At 41.8% G+C, this 15807-nt stretch overlaps 1 protein-coding gene across 2 annotated transcripts in view; it reads left to right on the top strand.

The window, feature by feature from the left end:
• Window positions 1–15807, top strand: part of dnah7 (dynein axonemal heavy chain 7) — an 83852-nt gene that overhangs the window by 59867 nt on the left and 8178 nt on the right. For both annotated transcript variants that reach the window (XM_087134213.1, XM_022254265.2), the window contains 12 exons: window positions 573–736; window positions 3147–3300; window positions 3943–4134; window positions 5028–5161; window positions 8919–9191; window positions 9942–10080; window positions 10482–10727; window positions 11334–11426; window positions 11957–12133; window positions 12732–12893; window positions 13409–13609; window positions 15500–15661. In XM_087134213.1, coding sequence (XP_086990339.1) covers window positions 573–736; window positions 3147–3300; window positions 3943–4134; window positions 5028–5161; window positions 8919–9191; window positions 9942–10080; window positions 10482–10727; window positions 11334–11426; window positions 11957–12133; window positions 12732–12893; window positions 13409–13609; window positions 15500–15661 — 2097 coding nt within the window. The remainder of the gene's footprint in view (window positions 1–572; window positions 737–3146; window positions 3301–3942; window positions 4135–5027; window positions 5162–8918; window positions 9192–9941; window positions 10081–10481; window positions 10728–11333; window positions 11427–11956; window positions 12134–12731; window positions 12894–13408; window positions 13610–15499; window positions 15662–15807) is intronic.

The raw sequence follows: 15807 nt of genomic DNA, 5'->3' as shown, positions 1-15807 counted from the left end.
ATCAGGCAAGTCTTGGAAAGTTTGTAGAATTACATAGAAATGGGAACAAACCTGTAGGATTATCATGGAAAATTGACTGACACATAATATTTTTGGAACCTGTGTTAAGGAGGAACAGTTGCAGAAATTATTGAATGATGAATACTGTATACATGTATACATTTGTGTACATATATGCATATGTATGATGATAATCAGAGTTTGTCACATTTGAGTCAGTGTGATTTGAATAGCTTATCACTCGACGAAAAGTAAAATATGAATTATTCAAATTATGCACTTGGTGTGGCATTAACATCAGTGCTAGTGCGGATGTCTGTGTTGTCCCCTCAATCCCAATTGTCAATCTGTCAAATTCATAGAGAAAGCAGTGCGTTTGCGATTTTTTCCAACCATGGCAATGTTCAATTTCTTTTACAGTGGTCGATTCCACATGTTCAATCTGTGCATGGTGTGACCATATGACTATTGAAGGCTTAATACTCGATACCATGCTTTGCGAAAATTACTTAAGAAATGCAGAAAACCAACTGTATTCCCTTCCTGCAACATTCTGTTCTTTTATTCCTCAGGACCAAATCAAGAGTTGGTTTGAGGAGGTGCAGCAGATGGGCATCCCCTGCTCACCCGAGTTCTCCCTCAGTGCCACCTTGGGAGACCAGGTGCAGATCAGGCAGTGGAACATTGCCGGCCTGCCCACCGACAGTTTCTCAGTGGAGAACGGCATCATTATCAGGTAGGTCATGAGAAAACATTGTCGAGATTACATAGTTTGAGTTTCATGGTAGAAAAGTGATTTGTCCATTCCTCTCAGGTCTCAGCCAGGACAGGAGGAATAGGAAGAACAGTGCAATAAGCCACTTGTGAGTTAAATTTGAATAAAATCTTGCACACTGAGTTATTTGATTGCAAATAAACATAACAATTTGAATCTCCCAGACTAAAGACACTGTTGCTGTACCTCGTGATTTGGGGCAAGCTTTTGCTTAGCGACCACAATCTCTGGAATGGACTGGTTCCTTTTTGCCCTTCTTTTCCATCGAGAAGGGTGTATTGTTGCAAGGCGTCTCTTATGTAACTAAGGAAAAGGTTGCCCGGAATCATGAGGTATAGCAACAGTAGCTTTATGTTCACGTGAATTGAAAGAACTAAGCGTACCAGATTTTATTCAAATTTAACTGGCAAAAGGCTTATTCTCTGAAGGAAAAATCTAAAAGTTTGTGAGTAAACACCAGCGGACACTTTGTGCAAATGCAAAGACAGCAAAGCAAATTTGATGTCATAAAAGTTATGTGGCAAAATTCACTGGAGTTGAAGTGTGATCAACTTCTATAACTTCCAAGTACGAATATTTGATCTGACTTTAACATTCTGCAATTGCATTCGCAACAAGTACATATTAACCAGCCTTCTTGCACCCTGTATTCCAACGTCAATTCATGTCTCAATTTCAACTCCATTGACTTACACTTTATAAGTATGCAGTGATGTATGGACTCTTCCACGTCGTGCCAAACATGTACAGTGGGCAACAGTATAAAAGTTGGTTATCTTACTCCAATCATGAACAGATGTAGTGGATTGACGTTTATGCAAAGTCCATCTTTTGTCTTGTAACAAATGTATGCCATTCACTCAGTGGAAGTCATTAATTATTTCCTATACATGGGAATGTGATCAACTGCCAGGTATGAGAGATGCCTTTGGAACTTCAAATTTAATGAGATTATATGGCAAAGATACATGGCTTGCTGCTTCGAGGAAAACAGGTTGGCATATTGGTGACAGAAATGTGCTGTGCGTGGGTGGCCTTGTGCACATACAACTCTTGCGCTTGTATCTGGTACATGTCTATCCAAGATTATCTTGTGATACTGTAAATAATCCGTCTGCAGAATATTCCATGGACAAAACACGAGATGTTTCTCTAAGATAAGCCAAATGTATTTATAAAGTAACGACATTTATCGCAGAAAATGTCAACAAGATTAGCTGTTAGTGTCAAACAGTCAACATGCTTTTAAACCACTTGCCAAAGGCATTTTATTTTTGAAAATGCCATCTTTTTAAAACTGAAGTCCTTTACAAAGTTGGACTTTACAAATGCTAACCATTGGTGATGGTGCAACGTATGTTTCAAAACTTTGAGACTGTTTTCACATTGAGGGGTAATGATACACGTCGGCTAAGGCAAAAATCCAAAATTAATTAACATGTAGGTGTAGTCGGCGATTTCTTCCACTGTCAAGTCTGGCAGCTGCCCATAAGCAGGCTCTCATAAGTCAAGGATCTCCAATTCCCGGCCACATCTTCAAGTCCCAACCATTTATTTTTTTCTGTTTCGTAAATAATCTCTCATATTTTGAAGTGCACACATGCAACCGTTGACTAGAGTGAGTTCGCCTGAACCTTTGTTCCATATAGTGTGGGTTATAAGACAGCAGTCGACGTTCAGTTAATTCCATCTCTTCTTCATTGTATGAGTACTTATTTGCTTGTCAAGCCAAAGCAGTGAAACGGAGGACTTAGTCATAATGGTGGATATCATAGATATTCTGATTGCTTTCTAGTCATTGTGTCACGATCCACTGCTTCTACATTAGAAGGGCTCATTGAAGTAATCTGAGTGGCATGCATGTTTAATGGCATGCTTTTGGAGAATCCTACGTGAATAATAAATGACAATTTCCCATTTTGACGGATAGCATTTCATGGACACAATTCAGCCAATGTGTGACCTATTTGCCATCTATATGTCTGCCACCCAAGTGTCTTTTGTTTACCAAATAGTATCCCACAGTGTGTGTGTACCGGTAACATGAACATAATATAAACTATCCATGTTTGAAGCAACTGTGTATATATGGCCTGAGAATTCCAGTCATGATGAAAGAAAGAGTTGCGCAGTAACCTCGTTGGGGCTAGCACTTTATACATGTACCGGTATATGTGCATTTTTTAATGAAGCAGAATACCCATTGTAAATGTGTACAAAACCATTGATTTGACCTCTGCATCATGGTAGAGGGTGCGCAGTGTCAGTGGCTTCCGGTTACTGTGAATCCAGTGTCTCACTTTGTCGCAATATGAAGGGGGATTCTTTGCTTGCAGGCCTTTCAATAGCATTTGGGTTTTTTTTTTGCCAGCAATGCGCGGCGTTGGCCTCTCATGATTGACCCTCAGGGCCAGGCCAACAAGTGGATCAAGAACATGGAGAAGGCCAACAACCTGCATGTTATCAAGCTGACCGACAGCGACTTTGTCCGCACTCTGGAGAACTGCATCCAGTTTGGTACACCGGTAGGCCTGCCATTCACAATTATATTTTAGAGGCTTTGTCATTTCTGGTTCACAACAATTTTATGCAGTTCCTTCAAGCCTGTTGGAGTTTCCAAATACATTTGTATGTAGCTCGTTTCAAACACAATATGGTATTGCTTAGGAAGGATTAAAAGATACATGTGCTGTCAGCCTAATGCAATTTATGCATAGCCTAAATTTTTAATGTTGATGTGGTAAATGGGGTAATTGTCCATTTGATTTAATTTTTTTGTCCTTTTACACTGCTCAGGTTCATTGTTCAATCTTGTTTTAACATAGCTCTGTTGCATTTGTAAAGCGATCAACTGGTAATTTAAAAATGTTGGAGATTGCGTAGTTGATACTATGGTAGAGTCAGGCATGCAACTTTTCCTTGGATCAGCTGATTTCCTTGTTTTTAACTTCTCACTCATTCCATTAAAAAGTGAAAAACGCTGAAGAAAGTCTTGTCAAGATTGGAATTTCCTTATTTTTTGGTCAAGGTCGAAGTTGCATGCCTGTAGAGTTTGTACAAGCCATGGCCATTGGCAAACTGTGCTAAATGCAGTGCATGACCAGGCTGCATTTTGGCCTGTCCAGCCGTAAACAAGTCTCTTCCCCATCTCTCCCCTCTCCCCGCAGGTGCTGCTGGAGAACATAGGGGAGGAGTTGGACCCCTTGCTGGAGCCCCTACTTCTGAAGCAGACCTTCAAGCAGGGCGGGGCCATCTGCATCCGCCTGGGCGACAGTACCATTGAATACTCCCATGACTTCCGCTTCTACATCACTACCAAGTTGCGCAACCCCCACTACCTCCCAGAAACCGCCGTCAAGGTTAGTCCGTCGTGCGTCGCGGTTCCACTTGAAAGTCCTCAAGGGCCTGTTTAATTGAGTCTGCCTTCGTCGACAAGTCAGCAAGGGAACATTCTCTGTACACACACGGACAAGCGCTAAGGGGGGGTGTGAGATAAAGGTTACAAGAACTTTTAATGCATAAACAGCAGTGAGGCGTGTAAAGACAGAATGAGCTTGCACTTTTATACTGGAGTCATTATATTGAAGATCATCATTCTTGTGAGAGTACTTTTAACTCAGTCATGATGCTGAGATGTATTTAACATCCCATAATCACAAGGACTTAAAATACATTTTCAAAAAATCTTAGAGTCATTCAGTAAAAAGTGTAATATGTAGTGGACATACATGCACATACCTTCAGGTTACAATATTTATTTTACATTTGGGCCAATATTAACTGAAAAGTTTATTTCCACAAATCAAGTGTTCATTTTTTGATCAATATTTCCGAAACTGAAAATTTCAACTGTAGTTTCCTCTATACTTTCAGAATGCATTGAGATATTGACGATTAATAATTCATTAAAACTGAATTCAGCAAAGAAAATGGCATAGTCTTATTGATCCATCCACATTTATCAAGCCAATGTGGCTGTTTAGTTTTAACACCAAAAGTTGTAGTCATCTGTCTGGTGTGCTTCAGGGTTTCTGACCCTCAAGTTCTGGATTTTCAGAGGTTGAATCGTTCAAGCTATGCTGCTTTTAGTAACAAATCAAAAAAGTTCCCATATCATTCTTTTTTTAGCATTTGCAAGCCCTTCAAGTCAAAGTATTGTATTGCCGCTGTTGTAACCCTCCTGCTGAATCTTGCATGAGTTTCTCATCATCCCCCCAATCTTCCCCTCCCTCCCTCCCTCCCAATCTGACAGGTGACCTTGCTGAACTTCATGATCACTCCGGAGGGTCTGGAAGACCAGTTGCTGGGCATCGTGGTGGCCAGGGAGAGGCCGGAGCTGGAAGAGGAGAAGAATGCGTTGATCATTCAGAGTGCTGACAACAAACGGTCAGTCCCGTGTAGACTACGAAATGCCATTTACCGCTCTGGCAAGGGGCTCGTAAGCATGGTCTTAAACTTTTGCTGGGAACCTGTACATGTACTTGTTTCGTAGTCGTGGGGACAATCTGCTCTGGGCAGGAACAAAAGAGGGCATGTTTTAAAATGAAATTGACAGTTGTTTGGTACTCACTCACCAAGTAGGCGCTCGAGTTTATGCATGTTCGACGCTGAGCACATGCAGTGAATTTAGTCTAGAATATATGGCCTTCGCATGCACGCCAAATGCGTGCAAGAACCCGGTTGGAAAATTTAGTACCATCTGTCTTTCTTTCGCCAGTGGGGGTGCACTTCAGCTCAGGGCAGATACACTAGATGTCGTGGGTACCCAAAACATTCTGAGGACAATGTTTTGGCGACGCGGTCCTGACTTTCGTAAACGAAAGAAATTGTCTCCTGAAGACGCAAAGGCCAGGGCATACATTATGGCAAATCAGGACTCATTGATTGAAGAGGCAACTGACCCCTGCGTACTACGGTACCCGCATGGTAGCGTAGTGCAATTGCAATGACGGCTTGTATTTCGGGTTGCATTTAAGAGGCCATTCTGGGTGGTTTTGCAAGTGCTGTCAGACAACCTGGTCAAAATGAACCATTTTACTTGTATACAGTGACTCTCGGTAACGCGAGCTCGGGTAAGACGAGACTCTGGTTTAGACAAGCATATTTTGTTAGTCCCGACTGAATTGTGCACATTCCTATGTGGGAACAAATGCATAATATGAGCTCGAGTGTTATGAGATCTCGGTTAAGATGAACATTTTTCCCCCACCAGCTGAGTGCTAATTTATTGTTATCTGTCAGTTTAGCACAAGCTTTTTTGAAGGCAACATGTCATTCAGCCAGTTTATTCAATTTTGAAAGGTGCTTCCGTAAATTATTCGTGTACACAATAGTACAGCACTTCGGTTTTCCCTCACCAAATCAAGCTGTTTGTGTCTGGTGCCGCAAGAGAGACGAACAGTGGGCGTTTGCGGTTCCCGTAGGCCTACCCAACATAGAAATTCTTTGTGGTGGTTTTGTGCCGCGAAAAGTGCTACAGTATTTAGACAGTGGTGAACCAAAGAAATCTTTCGTTTGATTCCCCCGCCCTCCAAAATTTCCCCAAGACCAAAGTCCTCCAGGAAACTAATACAAAACCAAACATCCGGCCCCAAAAAATGTCCACCCCCATCAAAAAATCGTTACCCACGCCCCACTGTAACATGAAAATATCACCCCATCCAATATTGAAATTTCTGTAAGTTCTCAATATAAGAAAATCATGACTGATTCTCAGTCCAAAAATTCTTAAGAAAATAATATCCACAAGTTTTGAAGAAAAAAGTGCATTCCTCGTTAATAATACATGTAATAATTTTTCACCAAACCCACACTCCTTTCCAAAGTAAAAACCGATATTTGCCCTCTGTCCACACCATCAATAGCTGGTTTAATTCCTCCCACTTTTACGTGCAACAAGAACAGCTCTGGTGTTGGGTTACCAACTAAAATGTTAATGTACTTACGTTACGTTGCGCGCATGTGGATCTTATCACGGTGTGCGGGGCCAGGACTTGTGATACGGCATTGCTCCGACATGACTGGTGGAAAGTCCGCTTTCTCCGTTCTAACATTTCATAATCATTCTTTATTATAAGTTTTATTCATTAAACTGTACATATACATCTCACTTTCATAGCATTTTAAAGTCCAATTCATATAACGAAACGTACATGCCTTTAGAAAAAAGTTGTACATACTTGTATACCCTTACGCGTTACCTATGGTCGATTGGTGATACATGTATTTATGCATGTGTCAAGCAGGACAGCAGGTTTCGCATAAGACGAGGTCGGAATAATACAAGCTAATTTAGTTAGTCCCAAGGCCCTCGTATTAACTACAGTCAACTGTACTAATTTAACATTCATCATCAGTCAATCAATTTTGTTGCCAATATCTGCCTTTGTACTCAAAGTTAATGATTCTACAACTATGGAGTCAATGTTTCTTTGTTTTTTGTTTTTAGAAAACTAGGTGGTTCAGTGTACCAAGTTATTCAAATTGATATCTGGAAGTATTCCTGAAATGCCAGTTGCATGACATCATAGCATTCTGAAGATTCAGGTTGCATTTGCCAGGGTCGACTTATCGTGTAGCATACATTATTACCTGTAAGACTAGATATGCATTGCACTTCCTGGTTCAAAATGACGTCACACTAAGGTGTTCTCTCCGGTTCGTAAGTGACTTCATCACAAAGGCAGTCCCTCCACAATTTGCAGGCTCCCATTGGATGATTGCTGAAGTTGTGCATTAACTTCCGGTTCCATGGTCCATGTAACCGGCAATCAGTGCATGTGACTCTATGTGCAGTGCATGTGCACTGGGCGTGGTTTAAACTGGAGTGATTTACACTTAGTATCCAGATAGACATACATGTACATGTATGGTACATTGCTCTATTGTTTGTCTTCCGTGGTGCAGGTAGAACATGTACAGGTACTCAGCATCTGTCATGTCTGTGGTTGAGGTCATTGTGCATATATGCTAAACAGCTGTCCATATCCCTTTCAATCATGTTTGTGCATTTTTATGTCTACTGTGTATTACAGAGGTACATGTACCAAGAGAATCGATGTTTGCCGTGTTATACATCAGTGCATGAGCCAATATATTCATGATCAGTTTAATGACATATGTTGGTAGGATGTTTCATGGGGAAAAAGAGAAACTGAACTAAGTCTGCACAGCCTGAGATATGGCGCTTTGACATTGTGCATTAAACAAAGACTCAAATGACTGTTCCTCAAAGCCTTGGATGTTTTCTACTAACTGTAATGTCTTCCACTTGAACATGTGGCTTAGATATTTTTCATAATTCCAACTTTCCATTTCTTCCTAAGACTGATTGACCGATATGTATAGGATACACCCTCCACACACCATTAAACCTTGTATTGTCATTTTTAGCATAAGTAACCGTCCTGTCGTGGAAAATGCCATGTTGTGACTTCGTGTTGTACACGTACACATGCTTCAACAATCTTGATTTGCCATACTTTAACATACTTAAGTGATCTGGTGGTCATTTTAGTAATTGAGCTGATCTAAATGTCGTAACCATTAGTTACGCTCGCCATGTATTTGCTGCAGTGTCCTGTCTGTTCTGCCTCACCCTGGCTGTGCTCTTAGCTTTGACAAATGACTTACAGTAATTGCAAAGACACGACCCGGTGCACATGTTTATCATCGTCCATCAGGCCCAACTTGACAACGACAGTAAGCCAGAAAGATTTTTCGTGGCTAAAGCTTCTCTTTAGCCTCTGCATTCAGTGGTCATTTTACCAAATCCACTGCTACAATGTACGTACCGTACCGTTCGTGATGCATATGCATGTGTGTGTTCACCTGTCATGATGAATTTATGCTTTACTCTACAAATTACTTCAAAGGAAATATGACAAGAACAACACTCTAAGTTTCTAGGAGTATTTTCATTTGCTACTTTAAATTCCACTATTGCAGTTGAGTTAGAGTAAATGCCCTCCAAAAGTTGGAACAGAATCTCTGATTTCACTTTGTAAAGTGTTTTACATGTGTTGTCACACTCCAGTAGTCTGAGATATAAAAAAATGAAGTCGATGGAGTAAGAGTTCCTGGCATAACTGTAAGGATAAGCAGTGGAATGATACAATAATTTTTCGACTTTGTGGCCACCCAGGCAATTGAAGGAGATCGAGGACAAGATCCTGGAGGTCCTCTCCACGTCCGAGGGCAACATCCTGGAGGATGAGACGGCCATCAAGGTCCTGTCCTCCTCCAAGGTGCTGGCCAATGAGATCTCGGAGAAACAGGCCATCGCCGAGGAGACGGAGCAGAAGATCGACAAGACCCGCATGGGCTACAAGCCCATCGCCGTCCACTCCAGCATCCTGTTCTTCACCATCGCCGACTTGGCCAACATTGAGCCTATGTACCAGTACTCTCTGACCTGGTGAGCTGAAGAAGTGTCTTCCTCACACGCTGATCTGATTTCAGTGTTCTTTTCCTGACTGTACTGTTCCTTAAAATGGCTTGGCTTGTACCAGCCAGCCGTCTTATGTGTGCGCACTTGATTCAATTCAGTTTAGTTCAAATCTTTTGTGTTTACCATCACATAGATAGAATTATTGAACATATTAAATTGGGTGTGGATGGAGGTCTCCAAGAAGCAAAAGCTTGTTGAGTGGAGACCCCACAGTGTGAAGTAAACAAGGAACTTGATTTAATTAATGTTGTCATATTGTTCAAATGTGTGCATTTAAGAAGAGTGTTTGACTTTTTTTTGGTAGCATGGGTGGGGCTACAAATCAGACATATGTTCCACAGAAACTTGAGCAAACTTAAGCGCACAATGAATCATTGCTTGCTTTGTTAATACTCTGTTGAAGTCACCCATATTGTATGTAAGCTGGTCCCATGTTACTTTGCAGACCAAACCATTTTACCTCATCCATACATATCTCTTTTAAAAGCTTGCTTGTTTCCAACTGTATCTTCACATGAAACAGTCTGTCCAGACATTGTATTTAAGCCTCATTAAAGGCTTGTGAATTTTTAAAAGTGGGCAACTTCGCTTTCATTTCATTGAATGTATTTGGTACAAGAATACATGTATATACAGTATGTGAGTACTCTATCTGCAATGGCTATACGCTATCATAATCCTAACTTGGTCTCCCATTTTCTCCCATCTGATCCATAGGTTTGTGAATCTCTTTGTCAATGCCATTGAGAATTCAGACAAGTCGGACGACCTTGAGAAGCGTCTCTTCAACCTGAGGGAGTACTTCACCTATTCTTTGTACTGCAACGTCTGCAGATCTCTCTTTGAGAAAGACAAGGTACATTTATGGTTGGTTGGCAAAACTTAATACAAGCTAAAGCAAAGGAAAAGATAAAAATGTATTGTCATTAATGTTGTTTTATGAGGCATTTGCCGTCAACTCTTTTAAACTTTTAAACTTAAAAAAATTCTGGTAAATGTTAAAATAAGGCTTAAAATTCTCAATCCTCTAAAATTGACTACCCAAACCTCTTTCTAATTTTGGGATGAAGGCAAACTTATGGACAGCTGTCATTATCATGATGACATCGCTTTGTGGCCTGACATTTGTCAAATAAATAAGAATCAAATATCACATTCAAGTAATCAAAGGCACATCTTTTATTTTAAACAAGAAAGGGCTTGATAACCGTATTAATCAATGAATCCCCATCCCTCCTGCCCCTATTCCATCCCCAGCTTCTCTTCTCCTTCCTGCTGTGCACCAACCTCCTCAAGCATGCCAAGGAAGTGGACGAGGATGAGTGGCGCTTCCTGCTGACTGGTGGCATTGGCCTGGACAACCCCCACTCCAACCCCACCTCCTGGCTTCCACCAATGTCCTGGGACGAGATCTGCCGGCTGGACGACCTGCCCCGCTTCAGCGGCATGCGCAAGAAGTTCCCTGCCCAGAAGGAGGGTTGGAAGGCCATTTATGACAGTCCGGTAGGTGGAAACCTGTGATTGACCCTCGTCCAGCATCAATTGTTTTTCAATGGTGTCCTGAGTAGGACTGTATGATGGAGTACATGACAGGCTCTCATATGTCCCTTCATGACCATCACAAGTCCTCATATGCCCCTACAAGTCATTCAAAATTATTTGCCCCCCAAGACCCTCACAAGTTCTTGCAATTGCCCTTCGATTCTATCAAAAATCCTGACATGCCCCTTCATGTCCATCACAAGTCTAACACAAGTCCTCATATCCCGCTACAAGTCCCTGACAAGTCGTCACATTCCTTTGAAGTCCCTTACATTACCCTTTGACTTCATCAAAAATCATGACATGCCCCTGAGAGTCCATGTCCCTCACATGCCCACTTAGTTACAACAGGATACCTCTGGGAAAAAAGAATAAAATTGTGTAATGATGACTTCAAAAATTGTTTTGCCACTACCAGAGTTTCTCAAATGAATTTGCTTTTTCTTTTAACCGCAAGCTGTGACCCTAAATTTTACCTTGGACATGATGTGATTAACCTTCTATTTATTCCACGGGTGGGGATTTACAGTAACGTCCCCTGTACCTTTTTCTCTAATTCCTCCTTAGGAACCACAAAACATGCCGCTGCCTGGGGAATGGGACGAGAACCTAGGCATGTTCCAGAAGCTACTTACCCTGAGATGCTTGCGCTCGGATAAGGTACATGTACAGTATAAACCATCCCTCCCCTCCCCGGGTACCTTTGTCAAATCTGAGTACACATTAAAAAACTAAAAACAGTTTGAGTATCAAGATGCTGTCTGATATTGTGACCAGAATATAGGCATGATGAAAAGCCTGTAAAGTAACCCGGCGAACATTTTCAGAGAAAATATACCTTCTTGTGAATTTGTCCAAGGATAGTGGTAGTTGGAAATTAGTGCTGTATGATTGTTTGGAGTGGAAGTAAAATCACAGATGGAAGTCTGTGGTTGACCAGGCCAGAAACAGGTTAGTTTCTGCACTTGCTGCGTCAGTATTCAATTAAGATTCCCTCATATACATGCAGCCTTGCAGCACAGGAGTAATGAAATTTGATTTGCATAATGGGAGGGGTTAAACATCCTTCCTTCCGCCTGTAAATGTTCGCTTGTGAAAACAATAGAATGAGCTTGTGTATATTCATGAGGTGAACCAAGACCTGAGCTAACTACAACATGTGATCCTGCCCGCATCCCATCACTCCACAGGTAGTTCCAGCCATCCAGGCCTTCGTGACCGCCAAGCTGCACCGCAAGTTCATCGAGCCGCCACCCTTTGACCTCGGCAAGGCCTTCAACGACAGCCACTGCTGCGCCCCGCTCATCTTTGTCCTGTCACCCGGCAGTGACCCCACAGCCGCTCTGCTCAAGTTTGCAGACGATCAGGTACGTGGTTTTGTGTGCACCCAGAGCAATTGAATGACAAGAAATACATTGTAGTGCACTCAATTACAGCTGTCAGTGTGCGTGGGATAGTGATGGGTTATTTCCGATATATGACAGTGATTAATATGGTATTAACAACAGCTTTCACCATCAGTGAAAATGTAATTAGTTCATATATCTGCCGTAAAAAGAGCTTTTTTAATGTTTGAAAAGTAATCCGGATATCTGAGGACTGAAGGAAATCAGGGGATTGTCACATATTCTTTGCTAGATGCCGTTCCAGTTGAACTGTCAGTGGAAAAGGCATTTATTAGCCACTTGAAGTTATTTACTGGTAATCACACCTGACAGATTGGCAGTAAGGCTGATCAAGCCTTTCTATACTGTGTCTGGCTATGGCTCGCAGTAAGTGGCTTTCATAGATGCATACATACATTATTTTCAACCATAGATCGAGTAATAATATGGATTCAGTCCGTGGGTAAAACCTGTCTGAGGCTTAGGAAAAGTTTGCTTGCTCTCAGACATGAGATGAGCCACTACATCGACTGTAATGGCGAAATTTAATACGGCTTGTGTTTGCTTTTGTTGGTCGCAGGGTTTTGGAGGCAGTAAGCTTAGCTCTCTCTCCCTGGGCCAGGGACAAGGCCCCATCGCCATGCGCCTGATTGAGAAGGGCATCAAGGAAGGCACCTGGGTGGTCCTGCAGAACTGTCACCTGGCGGTGTCCTGGATGACCACACTGGAGAAGATATGTGAGGTACGTCACGCAGTCAGATTTAGCCGTCATAATCGACCACCTTGTGCACCTGTAGTTGCATGGTAGGCTGGGTCCTTATGAAATCTTGGTTTTATCTATGGCTACTTTTGTACTCCGTAATCAATATCAATATCTGTATGAGACAGTTTCCAGCATTTCTCCAGCAGAAATTGGAGGTGTCATTGAATGTCTTGAAGGTGAAGACTGGAGCTGAACCTGGAGAGGAATCCCTCATTTGAAAAATGCTATTGCTCAGTAGACGCTAAATTTTAATGCCATTTCAGATTTCTGTTTGGGGCAAACTAGTGACACTGCTTCTGAGTCATGTGCTTTTGTCAATCACAAGTCAAATTTCACATCAGGTCCCAATAGTCACTTTTTTATATACTAGATGGCAAGTGTATGATTTGCTCGTACGGGACTTGCAATTTCTCGTCAAGATTTGATCAAAGGTCTAATATGCTTTGTGCATTTATGCAGGCACACTAAATCATGGGTTCTTCCCCTTTTTGCAGGAGTTGAACCCGGAGACCACCCATCCGGACTTCCGTCTGTGGCTGACCTCCTACCCCTCGCCCCACTTCCCCGTCGCGGTCCTGCAAAACGGCGTCAAGATGACCAACGAGCCGCCCAAGGGGCTCCGCTCCAACGTCATCCGCTCCTACCTGAGTGACCCCATCTCGGACCCGGAGTTCTTCAACGGGGTCAAGGCTGAGGTCTGTGCACGCTAAGGGCCAAGCAAAAATTGCTCACCAAAACCTCCCCTTCAAAACCAGTGCTGTCCTCCACTTGAGTTGCCTTTTCACCCTGGGCTTAAATTACTCCCTCAACATTTCTGCTTCATGAATCCCCTCCAAATCCACTTCTTTTCAGTCAGCCAGTGGAACATTGTCTCTTTGCATTTAGACAGTGGTTGGCCGGTGCATTTCTCCAATACTTGTTAATATATCAAGAAACCAGGTATTACGTTGGGGAAGATTTGGTGAGGTTGAGTTTAAGCTGAGATTGCATGGGCAGCTATGATGGACATGAAGTAGAACTCCATTGCATGCCATGTCTTTCCACATCTCTATATGTGCTTCATTCATCTCTCAAATAAATACATTGTGGTTGTGGGGAATTTGTATCAAAAATGACTGATCCCAATTTGGATGTTTTTAACTTGATGTTATTGGAATTTAATAAGGTTGTGGCTTCTTCAAAATGTTCATAGAAGACCAACAGGAAATGTGTCTGAAAATCTAAATCTAAAAATGCTGCAGTTTTGTGTCAAAAATATCCAACAACTTGTTGAAATTCACAGAAGTACTGGTATTTTGCTGTGGAAAAGTGATCACATCGCACTTTTCCCTTAGTTTTTGGTTGTGATTTTTATACAGCATTTGACAGAAATTAGTGAACTGGAAACCATACTAGATTCCCAATCTGTGATTATCAACAGCAAAGGCATGTACTTTTCCCACAATTAACGTTGCATTCCTTGAAAATGCGCCGTTTTTATCCATGCATGTTGCTAGAATTACATCATTCCAACATCATTTCATTTGCTCTCCCATTGGTTCATGCTTATATCACCCGTCAAATCATTCACCCATAAACACATAGTTCATGCATTTTCTCTTGCTCCTCCTACCCAATGCCCCTGCTTGTTGGGAAATCTCATGCTGTGCCATGAATAACTGTCATCATCTACATGGTCTCCACATGAATGTGCTGTCACATCTGCAGGCTCAGGTATGCCATTGTAGTGGACTTTTTCTGCATTCTATTTTGCCGAAATATGTGGAAATGATACAATGACTCTAGAAGTGTTGACAGAAGCTAATGTAATTGTAAGACTAGAAGCCGATTTCACAGTGGTGAAACGTCACTGATGCCACATTTTATTGCGTCGTAGTGCAACAAATTAAGAGCGATTTCATGAAACTTACACCCTTCATAAGTCCGCGACTGAAAAGTAACAGCTGCTGTAAAAGCCATTATTGGCCTTGTCCAAGAAATTGAATATTAAAACATGGCAGAGCCATGCAACTTTTCTTGAAATGGAACGTTAGTATGTTGCACGGCTGTGGCTCAAATTTGTGCTGCAAGGCTCACGCATGGGTCAAATTTACATCATGTTTCATGAAATTGGCGGAAAAATGACTTTTGACCTCATTGAACTTGTGTGTGCTTCCGGAATAAGGTTAGATCTCAACCAGATTTAGCATGAAGGATGATTTGACATGCTTCATGCTAAATCTTGAAATGACCTGTGGCTCTTTATATTAGCCATTCCCTGTGAACCACCTTGTGGAATTTAATTTGCCCACTGAGTTTTGTTTATGTCAAACTTAGCGTATACCATGTCAACTGCATTGACACGATGCCACACCTATAGGTAAATAGTACAGGAATAACTCTGGTCTGTCTTCACCTCAGCTTCTTGCATGACCTTGTACACTGTCTGTGGTAGACATAGCCTGTGAAAAGTACTGCATTATCCTTCACTCTGTGCCATTATGTAAAAATCATCATCAGGCTGCTGTGTTCCCAATACTTGCCAACACTGCATTTTTTTAACAGTAAAGCTTAAATTTTGCTTTGCTTTTTTCCCCTCAATACAGAGAGCCTGGAAGAAGCTTCTGTACGGCCTGTGCTTCTTCCATGCCCTGGTGCAAGAGAGACGGAACTTTGGCCCCATTGGTTGGAACATCCCCTACGAGTTCAACGAGACGGATCTGCGGATCAGCGTGCGCCAACTGGCCATGTTCCTGAATGAATACGAAGTATGTAAGATGGCGTTATTACATGTTGAAGACAGGATATATTGAGATCAATTCACGTTCTCAGCAAAGTAGTTATTTTTCCCATAAAGAGAAACTGTTCTTCATCCTTCACATTTCAAATTAATATGCCCTTCAGAATGTTGATC

This window comes from Acanthaster planci, linkage group LG03 (genome assembly GCF_054643075.1).
Source record: "Acanthaster planci isolate LZ-2023a linkage group LG03, COTS_SCS, whole genome shotgun sequence".
Classification (NCBI taxonomy): Eukaryota; Metazoa; Echinodermata; class Asteroidea; order Valvatida; family Acanthasteridae; genus Acanthaster; species Acanthaster planci.
Note: the sequence above shows the minus strand (reverse complement) of the source record. Positions and strands in the feature narration are given on the sequence as shown.